General features: G+C 38.5%; 7 protein-coding genes and 2 non-coding genes across 9 annotated transcripts; 5 read left to right on the top strand and 4 right to left on the bottom strand.

Moving 5' to 3' along the window:
* The first annotated feature begins 3,869 nt into the window (after window positions 1-3,869).
* Window positions 3,870-3,943, top strand: ATC70_010891. Its single transcript has one exon. It is a non-coding gene; the product is annotated as a tRNA-Val (tRNA).
* An 842-nt stretch (window positions 3,944-4,785) lies between these two features.
* On the top strand, window positions 4,786-5,783 carry HTB1_2 (histone H2B; the record flags this gene model as incomplete). Its single annotated transcript, XM_064830095.1, has 3 exons — window positions 4,786-5,103; window positions 5,157-5,565; window positions 5,620-5,783. The coding sequence occupies 3 exons, from the start codon at window positions 4,786-4,788 to the stop codon at window positions 5,781-5,783; spliced, it is 891 nt and encodes a 296-aa protein (XP_064682597.1).
* Window positions 5,784-6,022: 239 nt separating this feature from the next.
* On the top strand, window positions 6,023-6,405 carry RPL28_4 (60S ribosomal protein L28; the record flags this gene model as incomplete). Its single annotated transcript, XM_064830094.1, has 2 exons — window positions 6,023-6,125; window positions 6,185-6,405. The coding sequence occupies 2 exons, from the start codon at window positions 6,023-6,025 to the stop codon at window positions 6,403-6,405; spliced, it is 324 nt and encodes a 107-aa protein (XP_064682596.1).
* Window positions 6,406-6,433: 28 nt separating this feature from the next.
* Window positions 6,434-6,850, bottom strand: ATC70_010888 (uncharacterized protein; the record flags this gene model as incomplete). Its single annotated transcript, XM_064830093.1, has 2 exons — window positions 6,434-6,496; window positions 6,545-6,850. The coding sequence occupies 2 exons, from the start codon at window positions 6,848-6,850 to the stop codon at window positions 6,434-6,436; spliced, it is 369 nt and encodes a 122-aa protein (XP_064682595.1).
* Window positions 6,851-7,110: 260 nt separating this feature from the next.
* On the bottom strand, window positions 7,111-11,913 carry RPP0_2 (ribosomal protein P0 (A0) (L10E); the record flags this gene model as incomplete). Its single annotated transcript, XM_064830092.1, has 5 exons — window positions 7,111-7,316; window positions 7,370-10,136; window positions 10,196-10,329; window positions 10,392-10,959; window positions 11,029-11,913. 5 exons carry the CDS (start codon window positions 11,911-11,913, stop codon window positions 7,111-7,113), a joined length of 4,560 nt encoding a protein of 1,519 aa, XP_064682594.1.
* An 837-nt stretch (window positions 11,914-12,750) lies between these two features.
* On the bottom strand, window positions 12,751-12,824 carry ATC70_010886. Its single transcript has one exon. It is a non-coding gene; the product is annotated as a tRNA-Val (tRNA).
* A 6,704-nt stretch (window positions 12,825-19,528) lies between these two features.
* Window positions 19,529-21,488, top strand: ATC70_010885 (uncharacterized protein; the record flags this gene model as incomplete). Its single annotated transcript, XM_064830091.1, has 7 exons — window positions 19,529-19,699; window positions 19,762-19,878; window positions 19,938-20,021; window positions 20,079-20,144; window positions 20,199-21,121; window positions 21,174-21,306; window positions 21,360-21,488. 7 exons carry the CDS (start codon window positions 19,529-19,531, stop codon window positions 21,486-21,488), a joined length of 1,623 nt encoding a protein of 540 aa, XP_064682593.1.
* Window positions 21,489-21,498: 10 nt separating this feature from the next.
* On the bottom strand, window positions 21,499-23,377 carry ATC70_010884 (uncharacterized protein; the record flags this gene model as incomplete). The annotated part of the gene is made up of 11 exons (XM_064830090.1): window positions 21,499-21,795; window positions 21,848-21,890; window positions 21,952-22,001; window positions 22,056-22,317; window positions 22,364-22,428; window positions 22,483-22,502; window positions 22,560-22,776; window positions 22,830-22,919; window positions 22,974-22,984; window positions 23,044-23,277; window positions 23,338-23,377. 11 exons carry the CDS (start codon window positions 23,375-23,377, stop codon window positions 21,499-21,501), a joined length of 1,329 nt encoding a protein of 442 aa, XP_064682592.1.
* A 588-nt stretch (window positions 23,378-23,965) lies between these two features.
* ATC70_010883 (uncharacterized protein) lies at window positions 23,966-24,916 on the top strand (the record flags this gene model as incomplete). Its single annotated transcript, XM_064830089.1, has 2 exons — window positions 23,966-24,241; window positions 24,296-24,916. 2 exons carry the CDS (start codon window positions 23,966-23,968, stop codon window positions 24,914-24,916), a joined length of 897 nt encoding a protein of 298 aa, XP_064682591.1.
* Window positions 24,917-24,994: the final 78 nt, after the last annotated feature.

Below are 24,994 nucleotides of genomic sequence, written 5' to 3'. Positions count from 1 at the left end.
TGCAATTTTCAATCAAGTTGCGCTTGGAGGGCTATTTCATTACAACGATGTCGATGAGTAATGAGGAAAAAGAGTGAAAATGGACAAATTTCAAAGGGCCGTACTGGTTGATTTTACTAAGTGAACGAGAGCTTCAAACTTAATAGCTTCTGTTTCTTTTTCAATTCTCTATACGATGGTATGGTTATTATGGATAAATAAAAAAAAGTTGAATATCTCCTGCTTGTAGCTCATAAAATATAAGATTTTGAGCAAATTTATGAAAGGAACGTACATCTGGTACTTAAAACCATTATATTATAATGGATATAACGTAGAGCTATCGAATGGTCTTTGTTTTGTGCGAATCCAGTGAGTATTTGTCGAGATATGGTCAAAAAAGAGTATCATGCAAAATCATGGCGGATTTTTCTTCAAAATCTACGTGTGATAGCAAGCAAAAAATCTGGTGACGATTTTTTGGTCAGGACAATATTTTCAATATTTCACGATAGAAGCATGCTAGAGCTTCAAGCAATAGCTCATTCGATAGGAAATGTTTTGATCTACAATGTCTAGTAATGCTTAACAAAATGTTTTGATGACAGATACTGATTAATCTTTAGAAAACAATGAAAAAATTACAATATTTAGCTTATCAAATATCAACTGAATAATGTACAGCAAACACTTAATATAAAGACCGTTGTATTTTCCATTAAATTCTCTACAAGTTTCATATAAGTTGAAAGGAGTGTTTACTATCAAGAAACGCGTAATGTTAAGGTCGATAGATTTTGGAATCCCATGGATCATCATTCAAAATATTAGAAATTGAAGCTCCGTTGACCTTCTGCACGTGTACACCACACAAGTATGAATTTGACCGAGTACTTTAAAAATTGGAGCGTACGAAAAGGGCCATATTAACTTGCTGGTTTCAAGTTATCAATAGATACTTGACATGATGGAGAATCTTGTTTTTAAGGTTAGATAGTTGTAGCTTGCTTTGTTCGATAATAATAAGATTTGCAATTTAAAGCATGCATATTCCCCCGTTTAAAAATAGCATCTCCAATGCTAATTATCTCATGAAGTATGCATTTCCAGTGTAATGTTCCCACTAAGAAGTTGCTCCAATATTATTATTCTACAACATATTTAAGTTTGACGAGATTCTAATTTTTTCACCTATGGAGACCTAAATGTACAAAATGTTTTTTGATTTCGAGGCTTTCAGCTTTTGCATTACGACACAATCGCGCGGCGTGATCGAGGTTAAGTTTAGTAAATGGAAAAAAATAAGCAAGTGTTTTAATTGAAAAATATTAAGCTCTCTGTAATTATTACCTTGGTATTGGGTAATCAAGATATACTTATTGATAAATGGAAAGGAAGGCAGTAATAAGAACCATCCCAATAGTTATGAGAGATCAAATCAAAGGTTCTTTAAGTTTGTTCGTACCAGATTGGCACTAGTAACTAAACTTCAGATTAAATAATAAGAAAATGGTTAATGCTTATTAAGATGCAGTTCCCAAATAATACTATTTATACATACTATTGTTCTGTTGTTATTCTCCTATCAGACTCAATTTAGATCCGAATATCAGTGCCCTGATCAAAATGAATGGATAAAAGTTCTATTAATTAAATTGACAAGTCAACTCAGATCAACTAATATCTAATCATACTAAAAGACAACCCCAGCAAGCTAATCATGACTTAGCTTTGTCTGGATGAATAATTAGACTCTCATCCGAAGTACCCTGATCTATCCTTTCTATAAGGATAATTAATATCGATCTAGTAGCATGTATCCGATAGGTACAGTCTCCTTAGTCTATATCAATAGTACATATCTGAGCGTATATCGCTGAGCATACGTCTTTAACATGTATCTGGATATATGGCATGTCTATAGCATATCGTATGCATGTCTATAGCATGTCTCATATATAGTACAAGTCTGTAGTACATAAAGTATCTGTAGCTAGTATCACGGATATGAGCATGTGTCTTATAGCGTGGATCATGAAGTGCACATCTGAAGCAACAAGCTCATATTGCACTAATCTTGGTGCCTATCCAGATATGGCAAACATCCGTAATCAATGTCGGAATACAAGTATAAGTCTATAGTGCCATCCATGTCCGTGGCGCTATCTATAGCCTATATCTTATATAGTATGAATCTCATAATATTATCGTATCTGAAGCTCATATCTTCTTATAGTATAAATCGGTATCGTACATCTAATTCAGTGTACATATAGTTTACATCTAAATCTGGAAACTGGATAAGCTGTCGGAATGCAAATCGTAGTGGATGTATTCTACAGGCGTTTTTGAGCCAATTCCAATGCATTAGAACATCACACTAATAACGGAACCCTTTAAGTAAAACATAGCAGATAACGTATAGATTTGCACCTTGAATCCACCACCTTTGCGTACTTCAAGATATAGTACATTGTCCTTTTTATGAAAAAAAAATGAAACTGGGCCAAGTAATCAACAAAAAATTACACATTCATGACAATATTGATAAATATTGTTAAGCACAAAGAATAAAAGGATTATTATTTATAGCTTATAAAAAATGTTCGACATTATAAAAACAAGAGAAGACTTATTTGAATAAGATCAGACACAAAAACTAAAGATTTATTAATGAAGACAAGAGTTATTCTATTTATACTAAGTTCTGAATGCCAAAGTGTTTAGAATAACGAAATATAGACAGAGTAAATACAATTAGAACTGAATATATTTATTTTGTTATTCCAAGATTGAATAGGGATCAAAACTAGTGTAGATATCAAAGGTATTTATAGTTATTTGACAGTGCCGCAGCAATAGGACCTTGATCTTGAATGCGGGATAATTGTATAAGCCTTGAACCAGTAACGAGGATGTGCTGCATCAGAACTCATGAACCACCAGTCAAGGATAAACAACAAAGATGATCCAGGATAGAATGTTCTTCCTAATAGCTTTGACGGAAGAACATTTGTCGGAATTGAAACCCACTTCCAGGGACGAAAGACCATAGGCTACCACTCTCTAGGGACCAGGATATAGATTAGCCATTTGATGGCACCACTCATGTTCCTTCGTGCTGCTTGAATAAAGACCTCTCACTTCTACTATGCATCTCAGCTCATTTTCAGATCCTCTTATGTAATAAACGACGCTTAATACATTTGCCTATCAAAGATGATCTATATCCTAAACAGCCCTTCTGGCACAACAAATGTCAATTTCATGTACCCGCGTTCTTGAGTCGATCCCATTGTTTAAAATAGTAACACCCCAATTCCATTGTTGTAATTCCACTTGAATCTTGCATCGATTCGGCATCAATTGGTTTGCATCTATCCTGAGTCAAAGTCCAGAGTCAAATCCACATTTCAAAATAGTAATGCTTGGCTATTAGCGCGCAATCTCATTTATTAGATCCCTGACTAATTCATCGATTCAACATTATCGGCTCCAAATATTGATTAGATTTTCGGCTAAACTTGACAAGAAGCACCACGATCAAACGAATATGTAACAACAACAAAATAGAAGCGACACCAATTGAGTAAGCACCAACATTGATTAGCAATACACCAAATAGAGACCACATCGACTAGAATAACAGTATCAACGCACCATCAAGAGATAACATACAGTTTTACAACAATTATATGAGTGTGTCAATGCACCAGAACACCACACCAACGAGGAGTAACCCTTCAAGTAAGACATAGTAGATAAGTTAGAGAATTATACCTTGAATCCACCACATTGCGCCTTTCCCATATACGGTATATTGCCTTTTTAAGAAATCGAGATAGAGCCAAGTAAGCAAGAGAAAAATACACACGTATCAAAATATGAAAGGTTTCTTGGTGTAGTCGGTTATCACATCTGCTTAACACGCAGAAGGCCGCCAGTTCAAGTCTGGCAGAAATCATTTTTTTGAAACCTCTCAAATGAGAACGTCTCTCGAAAATAATCCTTGTTGTAATGCTCTCTTGCATTGTCCCAAATGAGTACGATTTGAACACTTGGATGTAAATATTCTAATGTGCCGACCTCTCAACTGTATTTCTTTCGTCTCTTTTTAATTCTATTTGTCTGAGTAGAACTCATGTTTGTATACAGCAATTGATTTCATCTGTTCAATCACCAGATCTTTTATCTACTACTTTACCCTCGGATTCAACAACAAAAATATGGAATATCCTGGAATCAACTCAAAAGTGATGCACAATTTGTACAGCTATCCAAAGTTATCACCTATCATTACTGTTGGCTATATTATTAATTTGGTCAATTGATTAAAGGTCAACGCACTTCTTCCTTTGGACATCTATGCCAGACAGGGTTTCCTTGTTCAGGGTCACCAATGTTGTCATCTCTTCTACAAGGGGACATGTTGACTGTCAAAGAAAGCATCGATGTAATTGAGCCTGCAGGGCGTTACCACTGTCCTGCTGCCGCACTATAGCTCTTTCTACTACCCAATTTCTACTCTACTCACTCCCACTTGGCTAATGTCGGCTGATTCGAATGATACAGTAATATAATTAACTCATCAAAAATGCGTCTACAGCCTTGTACTAATTTTCTTTCACTTCTATTTGTATAAAAATATATTTATGTCTCTCTATGCGTAAAAAAATTATGTATAATTTTGAACTATCAGTGTAACAAGTCCTTCACAGTTCATCTTGATTGACGTGAGATTTGACTAACCGAACAGTTTTTTTTTCTTTCTTCCTCACTTTTTACGGCTTCTATTGTATTGTGCAAATGGATCCAAAGCCGATCAACTCGACAATAAGAAACTTTAAAGGCTTGGAGTATGATATCAGCGACCCAAAGTTCGAAGGATTATCCAAAAGAGCGATTAAACGACTTTTGAGAGATGAGCAATGGGACGCCAACAAAGAAGAAAGAAAGTCAACACTTCGAGAAAAAGTTCGAGTAAGGCGATTAGAGAAGCGTAGACAGATGAGGGAGGGTATCATTGAACGACCTCCAACGAAAAAGAAACTGGCCTACTTGAGCGAAATGACGAATGTTGGTCTCATTGTCGATTGTGGATTCAGTGACCTCATGACAGAAAAAGTAAAGTGTATGCCTGCCAACAATCAAGCATTGACTTATTTACATTTGGATAGGAACATTTATCATATGTTAAGCAACTCGGATATACCTACGGAAAAAATAGGATTGCGCCAAAAGCGATGAAATTGGCACTGACTTCATTTGACGACACACTTAAAGATCTCCTGGATCGAAAGCTACCCACATGGCAACAATGGAAGGAAAATACAGTTTCGGTACACTCAGAATCTTACATGGACCTGTATGATAAAGACAGCCTTGTATATTTATCAGCAGATTCAGATAATGTTATTGAAAAGTTGGAAGAGGGCAAAAACTATATTATCGGTGGCATTGTGGATAAAAACAGGTACAAAAACTTGTGTCAAGACAAGGCTGTCAAACAAGGCATCCAAACTGCTCGATTGCCCATTGGAAACTATTTGCAAATGGCAAGCAGGAAAGTTCTGACAGTTAATCAGGGTAAGAGATGGGATCAGCTGCTTTGATTCATGCACACTGATCATGATTATCTAGTATGCGAAATCATGTTGAAATGGCTAGAGTTGCATGACTGGCAACAGGCATTTATGGACACTATCCCGGGTAGAAAATTGAAGGATGTGAAGCTCATTGAGAACGAGTCTCCACGAGAAGAAGAAGAAGAAGAAGAAGAAGAAGGCTCGCAAAAGGCACCATGATTGGCTCCATAAACACATTATATAGCATCAAGTAGGATATCAGTCAAACTTGTGCTCAGACTTGAGCACTGTACAGCTTTTTTGTTTCGTGATATTTTCTTTTTTTCCATAATACAAATTACATTTGACCAATCATTCGAATGCTTAGCATTTAGTACTCGTCTGCCGTCTATAAAAAGATCGAATATCGTATTCATGCCAAGTAATTTTTATTCTTTTTTCTAGTTTTAAATCATAAAATGTTCGTCTATTACAACATTATCTGGATTATCTGTCTTATATTATTGTTTACTTCATTGCTGCTGCTCTTTAGGAGAAAACGAGCTATTAGAAATCGACCATGTAAGTTGTTGATGTGTCATAAATTTCCTGATAATTAACCATTGCGATTACACACACAGTACCACCTGGCCATTCTTCACAATTCGTTGTCGTCGATATGAATGGCAGACCACCACAACAATCAACATATCCTGCTACTTATGCACCACCACCACCTACATCGCCCCAAGTACAGCCATCCACACAGACTTTCTATAGACCACCAGATTCATCTGTTGAACCACCACCACCTTCTTATCAAGACTATTCGAAGGATTATCGTGTAAATCACACTCAGTAGCTTCATGTATATCCCCTTTTCCCTTTATTCACTGATGTGGCTCTTGTCCAAACTTTGATACATATAATATTCTCTTAATGGGCTCCAAATCCTAGTACATAGTGTCAATTTCTACTCTTCATTCAATAAATAATCTTACGTTGTGTGTAATATAGTTATCACATTTATAGCACCAAACTGATAAATCACTGTAGCTAATGCAAACTGAATGTTCTGGGACGTTCTGCACATGCTGCTTCATGTGTCCTTGGCAATAGCGAGAGCAGTACACAGAATTGCAGTGCAAGCATTGCCAGTTCTCTTTTGTATCGCCACAAGCTAGGCATGGCTTGTGATATAAATCTGGCTTTTTCTCGTTGATTTGGTAATCCGGTATATGAGGGCAGTTGGTAATAGGCTCCACAGCAAACCCTACAAGGCCTTGAGATGCTAAGCTTTCATTCATGATGGAAACGCTAAAATGTGAGGAGAGAAAAAAGGAAGAGAGATACGTCATTTGCGCCAATCTTTCCGTCTATCCTGCTCCTATTACATTGATTGTTCCTTATTTGGAGGACTGCTCACATGATGGTGCACTGACCAAAGATAGATTGTTATTAATGTGCTTTTTAAAGAGCATCAGCAAAATTGAGGTGAAGCCTAGAGGCTCCTCGAGCAGTTTTCACATCAACAATAATGGATCGTTGTGCATTCGAATTAGTTTATTCAAGTAAAAGTAGTCGTAGTAGTAGTAGTAGTAGTAGTAGTAGTAGACGAGTTGACATCAGTGATTTCAGGAAATAAGGCATAAAGCACTTCATCTAACAACGTATATATCAAGTCTTGATTCAATCTTTTGTTTTGCAGCACAGTAAATAATCGTCTGGCGCCCTTGCGCGCATTTTGTCTTCCAACCATATTGCCAAGCAAATCTAACAGTCAGTAGTTAGTCAATAAGCTCAACGTCGCATGACAGTTATTGTACCTGGTAGCCATGTCGACAGCTTTCTATTGGCTTCTTCTCGTGTTTGAATCTTTTCTTCCGGTTTTCGTGCCTCTTTGAATGTCAATGGCCCTCCATTTGGCCATAGACTGCTTGTTATCTTATTGAAGTAGAATACAATCATTGAGGATGAGCACAAGTATTTCAAAAGCTCTCGCAATTTTCTTTCGATGGTGCCTTCCAGAATCTGTTGCAAGATAATGACCACAGCCTGACGTCGCAACCAATTTGTCTTGTCTTTGAGCTCAAACATTTCAATAAATAAATCACACAGTGGCTCTGTAAACCTTGTAATGCCCTCTGCCTTCAATGAATCTTGTAGCTCAGTTGATGGCTCGCTTACATGAGCTGTGTTGATGTCACTGGAATCAGCCATTTTGCTGCGAGAACTCGAAGAGCTGGCTAGTGGACTGGTGTTATTTTGATCGAATTCCATCACTTGCTCGCCTAGACGCTGCGTGATCAAATCCAACATGGATGGTCCAACCAACATATCATCCAGGCCAGCTGCCACTGTTTTGTAAATGTGCTGCATGAATCCTTTGTTGGATGTCTTTTTTTGCTGCGTATCATCCTGGGCTGCAATGGACTTTTGTAGATTTTGAACTGACGGCGACAGGAGAGACTGAAGCGATGAGCTCGAAGATGATGACTGTAATATGGTCGTTGAGCCAAATAAGCTTCCAAATGGCCACTCGGTATCAGGGCCAGGAACAAAGATGTTTTGCTGCGATAAAAACGATCGAAATTCTTGACTGCTGCAAATGTCCTTGTCATCAACTAGCTTTCGTAAATACCTCTCCAAACTAATGCGACGTGCCTCGACAAATGGCTTTTGCAGTTTAAGTAACGGCCATTTAGCAGGGAAATCGATATGTCTCACAGCTGGATAGCGTTCTTTCAGTTTCTGATGTAAAGCAAAGAATTCACTGTAGCGACGAGCCACAATCCACCCAGAGGCGTAGTTGCCATCCGCCCCCAATTGCTGAATCTCTATCACATACAGTGCAAATTCGCCGTTCTTGTCTGACCCAATCGTGGCGCTGGTGATATTGACTTGAGACCTATCAGGCATCAATACGTTTTCTGATTCCTGCAATTCGTACTGTGATTTTTGATACTGGATTTGCTGCAAATCTTGACGAAACATTGTTTTTGACTTTTTCAAGATGCGCAATTCCTCCAGCTTGTTCTGTGCTTCTGCCTTGATGATCAATGCGTCTACAATGGCTTCTTGTGCTGTCAATTTCTCAACCTCTGCCGAAAGTTGCTCTACTTTGGTGGCCAGCATGAGGTCTCCTGGAGGGGCAAAATGAACATTGGCGGCCGTGCTAGCTTCGTTTTCCTCATTTGCTTTCAGTGACCCGTCATCAATCGTGGAATCATGAGCTAGCGGCTCGGATTTGCATGAGGGAGAAGGGCTTTTTGCCGGTGCCATGGATTCAAGTGAATTGTGCTCAATCTCGGATATAGCATTGGTGCCACCAGAAGAGGTCCAAGATGGCAGAGCAGAGACATTCTGAACTGGATCAGCAGTAGTGGATTTTATTCCTTTAGAGCCACAGAGTAAAAGCGCAGATGAAGAGGATGAAGGCTTCATAATAAGAGGCGACGCTAGGGATATGCTTTTGTTTGGTAAATCTGCAGGTAAGGAAGCAGGCTTTTTTGGCTTTTGAGTTGGTGATATCGCTGCTGTAGGTTGAGCTGGTTTCTTCTCAGTCATTGCAAGGTCATCCATATTATTACCGTCCAATATAGATCGAAGTTCTGCCTCGACAGCGTCCACAGTGTCACTTTTGACAAGCCTCGCTCTTTCTGATCCGTTGGCAAACCCCACATCTTCGTCCTCGTCATCCTCTTCTTCAGTCTCCTCTGTTGATTTGATAGATTTAGGAGCACGGCTTCTTGGTTCATCGTAGCTCCACAGACGATTTGATTGAAACATGTTTGAAAAGGACAAGAACCGCGATGATTTTGTTGAATCTGACAAAGCTCGTTGATGACCCCTTGGCCTACCACTGAAATCAGATAACGCCTGTTTTGAGGTGTTAAAGTACGACGTTGATTCTTTTAGGGGAGTGGATATAGTTGGTGTCAATATCACAGGTATAGAAGCCGATGAGGACGATTCGTGGATCGAAGCAGGCCTGTTTCCTTTGATAGAGCGAGATGTATTTGATGTATACAGAGTGCTTTCATCCAAGCTTCTTCTAGCAGGCACTTCCTCTGGAATTGGGTTGGTTTGAATGGGTGGGGCTGATGACAAGAATTTGAAATAGAGATCAGATCGCTTGAAATACGGATAGTGCTCTTTTTCAATCTCCCAAAACACATGCTGCTGGATTCGATAGAGGCGTAGATTGAGCTCACGTATTTGGTTTGCAAATGTCTCCTCATCACACTTTTCCTTTTCAAATGACAAGTCGATGGCATTTTTCAAATCTTTGTTGAACTGTTCTGCAATATGAAGCCGATGAGGAGCTGTGTCTGTGAAATACATTTCATACACCATCTTGACGTCTTGCAGAAATGTCTTTCTTTCCTCATTGTTGGAGATTGCTGTGCTGTTAAACCCTTCCACTATGAGCCAAAATTGAAGCTTCACCATATCCCCTCGCCGATCCATGAATTCCATAAAGTACGACAAGCCAGAGGTGTTTGTCAGAATTTCACTCAAGCTGTATCCAACACCATTGGTATGGCTTGTGCTTTGTTTCCGATAATTGAACAGCTGCGAAGTTGATTTCCTCTAAAAAAAGGCTTTTCATTAGTGATCTCTTCCCTACGCGATTGTCAGGGCCATCTTACAAAATCAAACTGCTCTCCTGACAAGGTTGCAATACGCTTATCAACTCGCTTTTTGGCAACACCAAGCCGATTGACATAGACAATGATATCTTGCACTTTCTCTCCATCTACCACCTCTTCAGGGTCTCGGTCCACTACAAATGTTGCATACACCCATTAACCCTCTGCTGTTTTTAAAAGTGCAATTTTTACAAACCTATGTGTGCCTTCTTTTTTCGAATTTGGGTAACAATGTCATTTCTGACCCTCTTTAGGTCCAGCAAATTCTTCTCTTCTTTTATCATTTTGAGGAAGTCTTGAAACGTACGTCTTCCCATCTTGATGCTTCCAACTCCGTGTTGTCTTTTCTTGGTCAGTTTTGAGGACGTAGTTGGATCGTATGCTGATTTGAAGAGTCGGTTGCTTGAGGATGCAAAACTGTCTCGGCTACTGGAGTAATCGTCGTACATGGATTCGCCCTCTTCATTTTCCTCCTCATCTTCATCGTCGTCGTCATCCTCGCCATCGTTGTCTTTCTTCTGGAGATTGCCCTGCTGATTCCAATCGTTGGTAGAGATGCCAGTTCCCAGAAATGCCGAGGAAAGCTGTGATTGTGGTCCAATTCTCTCTTTGACATCTGATTTCTTCTTTCTCTTTTTTTCTTGCTTATCCGAACTAAACACATTCATTACCTCGTCTGCATCTAGACCATTGTGAGTAGAGTGTTGACGGATGACCTCCCGCAACTGGCGCACCATTTTTTGTTCAATGATGGCCTTTCCTAACTAAATCCTTTCAAGATGCGTCTTAGAGCGTCGATCATGCAAAACCCACTTTACTTGGAAAAAACTTACATACGCATCGATATTCTGATTCCAGAAATCGGGATCTGCCAACATATCCATCACAGGCTGTAAGACTGAATTGGAAACAATCTCTCGAATGACTACCCTCACAGGTCCACTTTGTAATTCCTTAGAGTCAATCATGTACGGTAACACACGCTCGATCATCTGCCGCAGATAGGCAATTTCAGTGGGTTTCGTTGTCATGGCCACAGTGGTAAGCGCCCTATGAAGCTTACCAGACCTAAATCGTGAGGCCAGTAATAGATCCAGTTCGTCTGACTGGGTCACAGATCGTTCAAGTGATTTTCCGAGCAAAGAGACTTCTGCTGCTCGAAACTCTGAAATGTGAGATGTCATGCGAGGTATAATCCTGTTGAGGATGACCGAGAGTAGGTCTGCCGTCTCCAAGCGCTGAGCTAGCCTGGCAGCTGCTGAACGTATAATGCCATCAACAGCAAAAGGAAAAGATTGTTCAGATGCTGAATTTGTGATTTTAACGTACCAAGATTGAATAAAGTCTCGTATGACGTATCGGAGGAGTGTATTGAATGCATTGTTGATGTCCTTATCTTCAGCTATCGGCTTTTCATGACATTCGTTTTGTTGTTGACGTATCTTTGTGAGTTGCGGCCATATGCTCTTGTGTGTCATTCGCAATGCCTTAAAGTTATTATCGAGCTTTTGTTTGTGGATCTGCGGGGAGACAAAATATTTGATGTAGATGTATAAAACTGCAGTGTTTAATATCAACAGTGAGCAAAGACTAGCCACAGGAAGTGAGATGGCCAGTATAAAGTAGTTTTTATTCCACCCAAATGTTGAATAGCTAATCATGAATGCAAGTGATACTGCTATAATAATGGCTTTAAAGCTGATCGTGTTGAAGACCATCTTTTCAAAAGGAATTGTTTATATTTCAAAGAAAGGGGGAGAGCAAAAAAAAAAAAGAAATGAGTTTCGCATCCGGATTACCACATATTTTGCTTGCACGTAATTTGAATTTCAGATCACTTTCGGTTGCTCAACATACATGACAATCGTTTCCGTGATACATTGTATCCTCAATTCAAATGTCGATGATATTGGAGGCAAATGATTTTTCTCGTTTTTTATTGATTCTAGTATCACTGCTTACGGAATGTGTTATCCAATCTCAAGTCAGTACATCCATTTGAATGTTGGATTACCATCTACGTAAAGTGAATTCATGCAAGCATTAGATCAAATAGTGAGCACCAAGCCTTCGTCCCCCTGTTACTTTCTGTAAAGAGCTTATTGCTCCAGAAGCTATCCGTTGATTGAAAATAAAACACTAAAAGAACCTGTCATGTATGAAGCAAGTTTGCTTGCTATTGCTGCACTTTCTGAACGATCGAGCATTTAATTTCCCATGGATGTCAGCAGTCGACCAATATTTTCATACCAGAATGGCCGAGTGAGACGAAGATTTTTTAGGTTTGAGACCATGGACGCATCTATAGATGTATTCGATCATTAAACAGGTACGAGCTGTCAGAAGGCAAGTATTAAGATAACTTAATATAATCCAATCCATTTCTTCTCAATCACACCGCATTCAAGTATCACATCATCTATTGTTAGTATCTTATTAAAACGTGTAAAGCCAACAAAAAAACAAATCATTTACAGTGCATTATTCAACTACACAGCCGAAAAGCAGAATATTGCATTTACGTAGGACGTTTTTGATTTCACAGCATCAAAAAATGATTTCTGCCAGACTTGAACTGGCGGCCTTCTGCGTGTTAAGCAGATGTGATAACCGACTACACCAAGAAACCTTTCATATTTTTGTCAGATGCAAATACGTAGAGATAGTATATGCAAACTGAGATCTGATCGAGATGTGGAATTTGAGGCTTGATAGACTAAAATTCACGGAAAAAAAAGAATAAAAAAACAGTAATGTCAACTTGATAAAGGTATATTTTATTATCAAACTGACAGGTGTAAAGTAAACTGAAGTCTCTCTACTGGCCAGGTAGATGATCCTTCTTATATACTATAACAATGGATAAAAGTTCTATTAATTAGATTGACAAATAAGTCAACTCAGATCAACTAATGTCTAATCATGCTAAAAGACAACTCCAGCAAGCTAATCATGATTTAGCTTTGTCTGGATGAATAATTAGACTCTCATCCGAAGTACCCTGATCTATCCTTTCCATAAGGATAATTAATATCGATCTAGTAGCATGTATCCGATAGGTACAGTCTTCTTAGTCTATATTAATAGTACATATCTGAGTGTATATCGCTAAGCATACATCTTTAGCATGTATCTGGATATATGGCATGTCTATAGCATATCGTATGCATGTCTATAGCATGTCTCATATATAGTATAAGTCTGTAGTACATAAAGTATCTGTAGCTAGTATCACGGATATAAGCATGTGTCTTATAGCGTGGATCATAAAGTGCACATCTGAAGCAACAAGCTCATATTGCATTAATCTTGGTGCCTATCCAGATATGGTAAACATCCGTAGTCAATGTCGGAATACAAGTATAAGTCTATAGTGCCATCCATGTCCGTGGTGCCATCTATAGCCTATATCTTATATAGTATGAATCTTATAGTACTAGCGTATCTGAAGTCCATATCTTCTCATGATCATAGTATAAATCGATATCGTACATCTAATCCAGTGTACATACAGTTTATATCTAAATCTGGTAACTGGATGAACTGTCGGAATGCAGATCATAGTGGATGTATTCCACACGAGATATAAATGGAAGTAGATATAGAGAGTGTGCAGGAAGATGTTATAGCCTTTTAGTTGAATGGATAAAAAGGTCCTTTATTAATATTAGATTTGAACATTGATTTTATCCAATATAGTTTGTGTAATGTTGTGCGCTATCCAGGTTAATCGCTGTTTAATGTTCCTGGTAGCTGGCGCTCTAGGTTTAAACCTGCGCTTCTTATTCTTGTTTGTGTTTAGTCTGTCAATGATATCCTGCAGATCTAAATCACTGTCAGAATACCCTTCAACCCTGACATTTTTGTCGTGCCTAAATTTAGGTTTAAACCAAATTTGAAGAAAGCGACTAAAAGGCGCCAGCGTATACTCGAAGGTTCTGGAAACTGACAGCAAGCATTGATCTGATTATCAGTTGCTATATCAAGTACTATATCTACTCGAAAGTTCCATTGATTAAGTAATTATCGATCGTAGAAATAGTATAAATATAAGTTGTAAATGCTATCAATAAACAGCATCTTCGAACATAATCTCAATCTAATAGTTACACTCTAAGTTATTTGTTAACTCCTACCATTGGATCTATCTATCAAGACGACATTTTGATACGTGTGTATTTTTCTCTTGCTTACTTGGCTCTATCTCGATTTCTTAAAAAGGCAATATACCGTATATGGGAAAGGCGCAATGTGGTGGATTCAAGGTATAATTCTCTAACTTATCTACTATGTCTTACTTGAAGGGTTACTCCTCGTTGGTGTGGTGTTCTGGTGCATTGACACACTCATATAATTGTTGTAAAACTGTATGTTATCTCTTGATGGTGCGTTGATACTGTTATTCTAGTCGATGTGGTCTCTATTTGGTGTATTGCTAATCAATGTTGGTGCTTACTCAATTGGTGTCGCTTCTATTTTGTTGTTGTTACATATTCGTTTGATCGTGGTGCTTCTTGTCAAGTTTAGCCGAAAATCTAATCAATATTTGGAGCCGATAATGTTGAATCGATGAATTAGTCAGGGATCTAATAAATGAGATTGCGCGCTAATAGCCAAGCATTACTATTTTGAAATGTGGATTTGACTCTGGACTTTGACTCAGGATAGATGCAAACCAATTGATGCCGAATCGATGCAAGATTCAAGTGGAATTACAACAATGGAATTGGGGTGTTACTATTTTAAACAATGGGATCGACTCAAGAACGCGGGTACATGAAATTGACATTTGTTGTGCCAGAAGGGCTGTTTAGGATATAGATCATCTTTGATAGGCAAATGTATTAAGCGTCGTTTATTACATAAGAGGATCTGAAAATGAGCTGAGATGCATAGTAGAAGTGAGAGGTCTTTATTCAAGCAGCACGAAGGAACATGAGTGGTGCCATCAAATGGCTAATCTATATCCTGGTCCCTAGAGAGTGGTAGCCTATGGTCTTTCGTCCCTGGAAGTGGGTTTCAATTCCGACAAATGTTCTTCCGTCAAAGCTATTAGGAAGAACATTCTATCCTGGATCATCTTTGTTGTTTATCCTTGACTGGTGGTTCATGAGTTCTGATGCAGCACATCCTCGTTACTGGTTCAAGGCTTATACAATTATCCCGCATTCAAGATCAAGGTCCTATTGCTGCGGCACTGTCAAATAACTATAAATACCTTTGATATCTACACTAGTTTTGATCCCTATTCAATCTTGGAATAACAAAATAAATATATTCAGTTCTAATTGTATTTACTCTGTCTATATTTCGTTATTCTAAACACTTTGGCATTCAGAACTTAGTATAAATAGAATAACTCTTGTCTTCATTAATAAATCTTTAGTTTTTGTGTCTGATCTTATTCAAATAAGTCTTCTCTTGTTTTTATAATGTCGAACATTTTTTATAAGCTATAAATAATAATCCTTTTATTCTTTGTGCTTAACAATATTTATCAATATTGTCATGAATGTGTAATTTTTTGTTGATTACTTGGCCCAGTTTCATTTTTTTTTCATAAAAAGGACAATGTACTATATCTTGAAGTACGCAAAGGTGGTGGATTCAAGGTGCAAATCTATACGTTATCTGCTATGTTTTACTTAAAGGGTTCCGTTATTAGTGTGATGTTCTAATGCATTGGAATTGGCTCAAAAACGCCTGTAGAATACATCCACTACGATTTGCATTCCGACAGCTTATCCAGTTTCCAGATTTAGATGTAAACTATATGTACACTGAATTAGATGTACGATACCGATTTATACTATAAGAAGATATGAGCTTCAGATACGATAATATTATGAGATTCATACTATATAAGATATAGGCTATAGATAGCGCCACGGACATGGATGGCACTATAGACTTATACTTGTATTCCGACATTGATTACGGATGTTTGCCATATCTGGATAGGCACCAAGATTAGTGCAATATGAGCTTGTTGCTTCAGATGTGCACTTCATGATCCACGCTATAAGACACATGCTCATATCCGTGATACTAGCTACAGATACTTTATGTACTACAGACTTGTACTATATATGAGACATGCTATAGACATGCATACGATATGCTATAGACATGCCATATATCCAGATACATGTTAAAGACGTATGCTCAGCGATATACGCTCAGATATGTACTATTGATATAGACTAAGGAGACTGTACCTATCGGATACATGCTACTAGATCGATATTAATTATCCTTATAGAAAGGATAGATCAGGGTACTTCGGATGAGAGTCTAATTATTCATCCAGACAAAGCTAAGTCATGATTAGCTTGCTGGGGTTGTCTTTTAGTATGATTAGATATTAGTTGATCTGAGTTGACTTGTCAATTTAATTAATAGAACTTTTATCCATTCATTTTGGTCAGGGCACTGATATTCGGATCTAAATTGAGTCTGATAGGAGAATAACAACAGAACAATAGTATGTATAAATAGTATTATTTGGGAACTGCATCTTAATAAGCATTAACCATTTTCTTATTATTTAATCTGAAGTTTAGTTACTAGTGCCAATCTGGTACGAACAAACTTAAAGAACCTTTGATTTGATCTCTCATAACTATTGGGATGGTTCTTATTACTGCCTTCCTTTCCATTTATCAATAAGTATATCTTGATTACCCAATACCAAGGTAATAATTACAGAGAGCTTAATATTTTTCAATTAAAACACTTGCTTATTTTTTTCCATTTACTAAACTTAACCTCGATCACGCCGCGCGATTGTGTCGTAATGCAAAAGCTGAAAGCCTCGAAATCAAAAAACATTTTGTACATTTAGGTCTCCATAGGTGAAAAAATTAGAATCTCGTCAAACTTAAATATGTTGTAGAATAATAATATTGGAGCAACTTCTTAGTGGGAACATTACACTGGAAATGCATACTTCATGAGATAATTAGCATTGGAGATGCTATTTTTAAACGGGGGAATATGCATGCTTTAAATTGCAAATCTTATTATTATCGAACAAAGCAAGCTACAACTATCTAACCTTAAAAACAAGATTCTCCATCATGTCAAGTATCTATTGATAACTTGAAACCAGCAAGTTAATATGGCCCTTTTCGTACGCTCCAATTTTTAAAGTACTCGGTCAAATTCATACTTGTGTGGTGTACACGTGCAGAAGGTCAACGGAGCTTCAATTTCTAATATTTTGAATGATGATCCATGGGATTCCAAAATCTATCGACCTTAACATTACGCGTTTCTTGATAGTAAACACTCCTTTCAACTTATATGAAACTTGTAGAGAATTTAATGGAAAATACAACGGTCTTTATATTAAGTGTTTGCTGTACATTATTCAGTTGATATTTGATAAGCTAAATATTGTAATTTTTTCATTGTTTTCTAAAGATTAATCAGTATCTGTCATCAAAACATTTTGTTAAGCATTACTAGACATTGTAGATCAAAACATTTCCTATCGAATGAGCTATTGCTTGAAGCTCTAGCATGCTTCTATCGTGAAATATTGAAAATATTGTCCTGACCAAAAAATCGTCACCAGATTTTTTGCTTGCTATCACACGTAGATTTTGAAGAAAAATCCACCATGATTTTGCATGATACTCTTTTTTGACCATATCTCGACAAATACTCACAGAATTCGCACAAAACAAAGACCATTCGATAGCTCTACGTTATATCCATTATAATATAATGGTTTTAAGTACCAGATGTACGTTCCTTTCATAAATTTGCTCAAAATCTTATATTTTATGAGCTACAAGCAGGAGATATTCAACTTTTTTTTTACTTATCCATAATAACCATACCATCGTATAGAGAATTGAAAAAGAAACAGAAGCTATTAAGTTTGAAGCTCTCGTTCACTTAGTAAAATCAACCAGTACGGCCCTTTGAAATTTGTCCATTTTCACTCTTTTTCCTCATTACTCATCGACAACGTTCTCAGCAAGCCCAAATACAACATTCCCCAATCAACCAAAAGTATCCTCTACAACTTTTACTAGACATACAAACTGCATTCATATAGTAATTCATTGACTTTTATTAGTAGCACCTGTTCAAAATTGGCAAATTTCAAAAATCACTGTTTTCTCAACACCAACGCACCCTATCTAAAATCCAATTGCTCCATCGTTTAAAGGGCAAAAAACTGGTATAGAAACATGCTACGTTCAAAGAGAATTTCAATTCGAAATTTAAAGAGAAATCAAAAGAGAAATCAAAGGTCAACAGAGAAAAGACGCATGCAAAGATTCCAAGGTATATCTTCGCCATCTGTTGGTTACAACTTCACTTACTGACAAGTCATATTGGACTGTCGTGGAGGTACTGTATGGCTTGTATGGAACGCTAATACTTTGATCTGTAGCCGTTTTGTTGAGATTGTTCTCTCGAATGGGTAGCATATCTAGTACGCATACATCTTTCACTAATAACATGTTTAAACAGAAGCGAGATGTCAAAAGGCAGAAATCTGATCAAAGATGATTTTACCATGTATTAATGATCAATTAATAACTATCCAGCAAGAAACATTTTTCTTGTTTGCATTGGTGTATTTGATTTTAACAAGATCTTGTTGTACACTTAACCCTACTACTAATCTCCTGAGTAGGAAGGGCCATTGTATTAGATTGCTAATATGTGAGACAGTAGCAAAATAATAATGGCTCTATTATTGACAGCCTATCACCCTAGTAGTCTTTTGAATACGCATGTGCAAGTTGATGAAATTGTCGATAAAACTAGTTGATACACTGAATTGTTGTGCAAAGGATAATATTGACCAACGTGAATAAAAAGGGAGAGACAGTGAAATTGGAGGCTGTGACAGAGAGTTGGTTTGCGACTCCATTGATTATGGCTGCATATCTCAAGATTGTAATGCGCAAGCGTTTTGTCAGGCTCAAGCATTTAATGCTTTTGAGGATAAAATCGATGAGACATATCAAGATTGTGCCTTCAAGCATATCGAATTTGATAAACTCATGGTTTCAATTTACAGTGAAACTGTCTAGTGAGAACAATGCTAACTCCATTTGAGGTTTTATCGCCAAGCCAGAATCCAAATGAACAAGTATAGAGAGAGCGTCACAATGAGGAGTGTGGAACGTATTGCTTCAATGGACTTCCACGTAGTCAAACAAGTTTTAATTACAAATTGTTGGCTGCTTTATCAAGATGATTCAACTCAGCAACATATTGGAAAACGCAGCATCATTATTAATTGTGAGTACCAGCGCATTAATTAAATCTTGCTTCTTTCTCCTCTCCTTATTGATTACAAGAAAGATGCGATCAACAAGATTACTAGCGTATACACTCAGTTTAGCATGTTTTGCCGTGGTGCCCACTCTGCAACATAGCGGTGCAAAGGGTCCTCAACATCCATTGCAAGAACCCGCACCTGTCAGTTTTGTTGAAGATATATTGTCATCCAGCAATGCCAATGATTATTGCAATGTAAGTGAAGAGTGCGTGCGATTATTGTGTTGCTGTATACTTAACCGGAATACGTGTATCAGCCTCAGGGCCAAATTCGAGATACGTGTTGTGATTACCAAAGCATTGAGACGATACAAAGTGATGTATTTCAAAAGATTCAAAACCTAGTTCACAGCAAATTCTTCCGTTATTACAGGGTAAGCCTTGATATCTCTTTGCAACAGGCATTAGCATATTCAGTTTGTCGCATGATTAGGCTGATCTTTGGAAAGAATGCCCATTCTGGAACGAAGAAGCACTTTGCACTAATCGTGATTGCTCTGTTGCCACCATTGATGAGGTAATTGTCATGGTATGATGCAAGAAAAAATATAAGCTGATGTTCGTTTTGTGTTAGAACGTTTTACCTGTTGATTGGAGAAAAGATGCATTAAGTGCGATCCAATTGTCGCCCAAGGGATCTGTAAGTAGTTTATTACGTGTAACCAAAACGCCATTAACACAAGGTTAATTATAGCTATTCCAACCATTCAAACAATGTACATATAAAGATCAAGACTTCTGTCTTGTAGATGATCAAATAGATTCGGATAGTGTTGTATATATCGATTTGACCGAGAATCCTGAACGATTTACTGGATATGCGGGTCCATTATCCGGAAGAGTATGGAAGGCCATTTACGAAGAGAATTGCTTTGATATCGTTCACCAAATGACCGAAGGATGCGAGACTTGCAACAATATCATGAATTTGGGAAGCTCCGGTCAAGTATCCAATCCACTGAAGACAGCAGCTACAAAGCAATCGCGATTGAAGAAGCCCGATTCACCATTTGCCCATGTTCCTCTGGATAAAGCCGAATTGCACCAATTCTTGGAAGATTTGGCAGAAGAAGCTGATGGAGGCAACGACAGTAATGATGAAGTTTGCTTGGAAAAGAGAGTGTACTATCGCCTGATTTCTGGTTTGCACTCATCCATCTCAATTCACATTTGCCAAGAATGGTTTGATAGGGAGTCTGGCATTTGGGGCCCCAACTTGGATTGCTTTGTGAATCGCATTGGATCTCATCCTGAACGCCTTCAAAATGTCTACTTTACTTATGCTCTTTTACTGAGAGCTGTCAACAAGATGGGCCCTTATCTCGATAAATACGAATACCGTACTGGCAGCATTCAAGAGGATGAAAACACAAGATTGATGGTCCAGGATTTCATCAAGAGCACTGATTCATGCCCGTCTACATTCGATGAAAACCTGATGTTCAAGGGTCCTGAAGCTCAAGCACTCAAGACGGAATTCAAGGATCATTTCCGCAATGTCTCCAAGATTATGGACTGCGTTGGTTGTGAAAAGTGCAGACTTTGGGGTAAACTCCAGACTGTTGGCTTGGGAACTGCATTGAAGGTGTTGTTTTCCTACGAGGACAAATCACTAGAGTAAGTTTGTGATGGCATAGTTTGAACGGAGACTAATTGCTTGATATGACAGCCCTATCAAGAACCCTGATCTCTTTGAAAGAGGTGAGATTGTAGCTCTCTTCAATACTTTCAATAGATTCTCTGAAAGTGTGGATGCTATTAAAACATTCAGAGCCATGTATGTTGACAAAATGACACCCAAGGTATGTGTTTGATCTGATTTCGTAAACGACGGCAACACTAATGCATTTTACAGGAATTGACCTCCTTGGGAAAGGTCAAGCAACATGCCCACCACACTCTGGTTAGATTACTGACACAACTCAGACGTTGGAATATACCCATCCCACAATTCATGGAGGCCTTGATTTTCAGAAAACTTTGAATAATAAATATCAGTCTTTAATAGATTTGACTTTGAGCAGTCTAGGCAGAATGTAGTCTATTCTTTCCAAGCCTGCTTCTGTAGGCCGGATGCCTCCTCCCTGTTCCCATTCATGCAGCAATTCCTTTGGTATGAAATAGCGCAAATCATCCGTCATGGCATCTTCTTGAATGAGCAGATTTGCTTCCGTAAATAATTTGAGTGCTTCCGTGTCTATGGCTTGATCCAGCATCCCACCGCTTGTCATTTTAGAAAATCTTGATCTAGGAATGCCCATCCGAGTGCGCATACCAAACACAATCAGTTCCTATTCAATCAGTCAGTCCTAGTGCTACTCAGACTCATTGCACAGAGCGCACCTCTGCCATATCATGCACCGAAATAGGCTGTATCTTCCGAATTCTACACGGCAAATGCACGTTAATTAAAAGCTCAATCTACTGTTTCAAATGGTTCCAATTACCCTTCGCCTTCCGTTTCACAGAGTGCCATGTATTTATCAGGGTGAAATTCCTAAAAATAGAGCTGAATACATGTTTGTTTCTGCGAGTGAAATCAAAACATTACGCCAAATGTGCGAGCTCGCTGATTCTTGCGAATGTCTGTCAATCTACCGTGTGCGCCAGGCCCAATGCCTAAAAAGTCCATACCTTGCCAATAAGAAAAGTTATGTCGGCTGATAGCTTGCTGATCTTTGGCGTAGCTGGATACTTCATAGTGATGGTAGCCATAGTCTGCAGCGATTCTCACTGTAGCCTCATACATGTCAGCTGCCGTATCGGGATCAGGAATGGATGGTAATAGCCCTTTTAATGATTGCTTGTGAAGACTACAACAGTGAGCAAAGATAACATTGTACACGAGATGCAACTTACGGTGTACTTCTTTCTACGGTAAGCTGATACATGGATAGATGATCGCCTGCTATATCAAGCGCTTGCTATGATGTAATGTATAAGTCGTCTCTGTTTGTGAGTCATGTGTAGTGCAGTACCTGAAGTTCTCTTTCCCAATCTAACAACAATGTGCGCAATGAGTCTAGATGCTCATGTTGACGTTCACTTGACGTACCTTTGGTAGTTTGTCCTGGCCTGGCATAGATCAAATCAAACGTAACACTCTCTTTATGGAATATGTCTTTGGCCATAGACAGTGCTTCTAGAGCCTCCCCTCTTGTATGGTCTCTGCCCAGCATTTTGAGATCTTGCGTATTGAGTGATTGGATGCCCAATGATAGTCGGTTGACTCCTGCTTGTCTAAATTGCTCCAGCTTTGATTGCTCCATCGACTTTTGCGCACGGTTATGATCTTTTAATCTAGAGAATACCAAAGACGTCTTACCGTGGGATTTGCCTCCATGCTGATTTCTGTACCTTCAGATAATCCAACCTGGTTACGAATGGTCTCTAAAATGGCATGGATGGCTGATGGCTAATGGCAAATGAGTCCAACTTCTCTTCAGATCGATTTGCAAGCGTACTTTACCTTTGCCAAACCTGCTCAGGGTGACATTAATTAGTATGAAATGGAGCATGAGGATCAATCGTCGACTTACTCGGAGTGCCACCACCGAAATACACTGAATGCACTTTCCGATCCTTCAGACCATATCTTGGATCATTCAGAAAGTACTCTAATTCTGTGATCATGGCTTTTACAAGTCTATCATGTGGTGGATTTTTTGGATTGACGTATTTGTTGAAATTGCAGTAGGTGCATTTACTCTCGCAGTATGGCCAGTGGATGTACACCGAGAACGACGGCTTTGAGCACGATGTGTTGCTGTAAGCTAATCCAATGCGGATAAATATTCCCACTCATCGTTCAGCATGTATGTCTTTGATCAAACCTCTTTTTTGAAACATCAATCTTGCTTGTTGGCCGATCATTGACGTAGCATGATGATATCGCATCTTACAGAACATTTGACAGGCTGGTGAGATGAGGGCAGAACTATCGAATCGGTGCAAGGGAGATAGAAAAAAAAAAAAAAAAACAAAGATGTGTCAATGACAATTAAGTCTCCGCCTCAGCATGATGACTGAATCGAGCAATGGAACAACACACATGCTGCTCTTTGCTGGTATCTAGATAGAGCTTGCTGTTTGTATCACAGACATTGCTTGGACTGATATAGACAAATATGCCTTGAAATCGATGTATGATTTTCGGGGTTGGTGCTTTTTTTACCATTTCCATTTCGTATGCTCGATCGTCGGATGTTTAATGCCATTACATCTCATGAGTGAGAATGTCTGATACTTGATCACATGTACAGAGTGGGTGCATTATCAACAACAACAACAACAACAACAACAGCAACCACATCCAGTAGCTGTGCCTATGCACCAACTATAATGCACATAACAAGAACGCGACATGAAACTTATGTATTTATATATATATAATAGTTGGATGACAAAAGTATTTCCAATGCTTTTCACCTCCCTTGGAAAACACATCAAATTACCTTTAAAATGATCAACCACAACACACAGCTCAAGAAGCTGAAGTTTATACTGTTCCCTCCGAGCAGATTTCCCTGTAATAGCATAGACATCCACTCAGATGTCAAATGTAGCACAAAAGAGAATCATCATCCATTGAATCATGAAGTTGCGAATTCCACTTATCGTTCTCAAACACGCACTGGGGGCACAAGAGTTTACCCAAAAGAGTTGAAGGCGGAAGAAGCACAGCCAAGGCCATTATTGTCGTGTTCTGTCGCCACAAAGGTGGATCAGGAACAAAAGGTACCTATTTAGACTACGTTGGCAACTGTAAAGCTGGAATTCATCGTTTTCTAGGAATACATACAATCACAAATCACAACATGTAGCACTACTCTTGCACAACAAGTGGATTGTCCAACATTAATCCAGTCATCGAGTTCCTATGTTAATGTGAATGATGATGCCAGAGGCATGACGCCGTTATCTGTGCAAGATGTTACCTTTGATAAAACTGCTTTATCCCACAAGATTCATCAAAAACCAATTTACGATCGTCCCAACCATCACGATACAAAAGAGATCGCATCTTCAATCAGACGATGCATGCTGCCTTTCAAGCCTCATTACGAGCTGGAATGGCCTCTGCCTAATCATCATACCAGCAGTGCACTCACAAAAAGGACCTGGCTTCAACTCGACGATCAAACATCCAGCGGTATTGAGAGAGTGCGTAAATTGGGGTTTGCTGATCTAGATGTGCGATTAGACGATCAGTTGACTTGCTACATCAACTCATTGACTGGCAGCGAGATTGACAGTGTGGTGATTCAAGTGCTGTTTGACCATACTATTCATGGTGATGATAGTCAAGATGCTACATTGAATGGCAAGCAGGGGCGATTACTACGGCTAAGACGAATCTATTGGTGGTCTGTCAGCTACAACTTGGCACGCACGTGTCTTCCCATCCCCTAGCAAGATGAACTAGCATCTGCCTGTAAATATAAGCACTTATATAATACCTACATGACACGACATGACATGACATAGTTC

Source organism: Mucor velutinosus (genome assembly GCF_035048745.1).
Source record: "Mucor velutinosus strain NIH1002 chromosome Unknown tig00001564, whole genome shotgun sequence".
NCBI lineage: Eukaryota > Fungi > Mucoromycota > Mucoromycetes > Mucorales > Mucoraceae > Mucor > Mucor velutinosus.
This window is presented reverse-complemented; position numbering and strand designations above follow the sequence as displayed.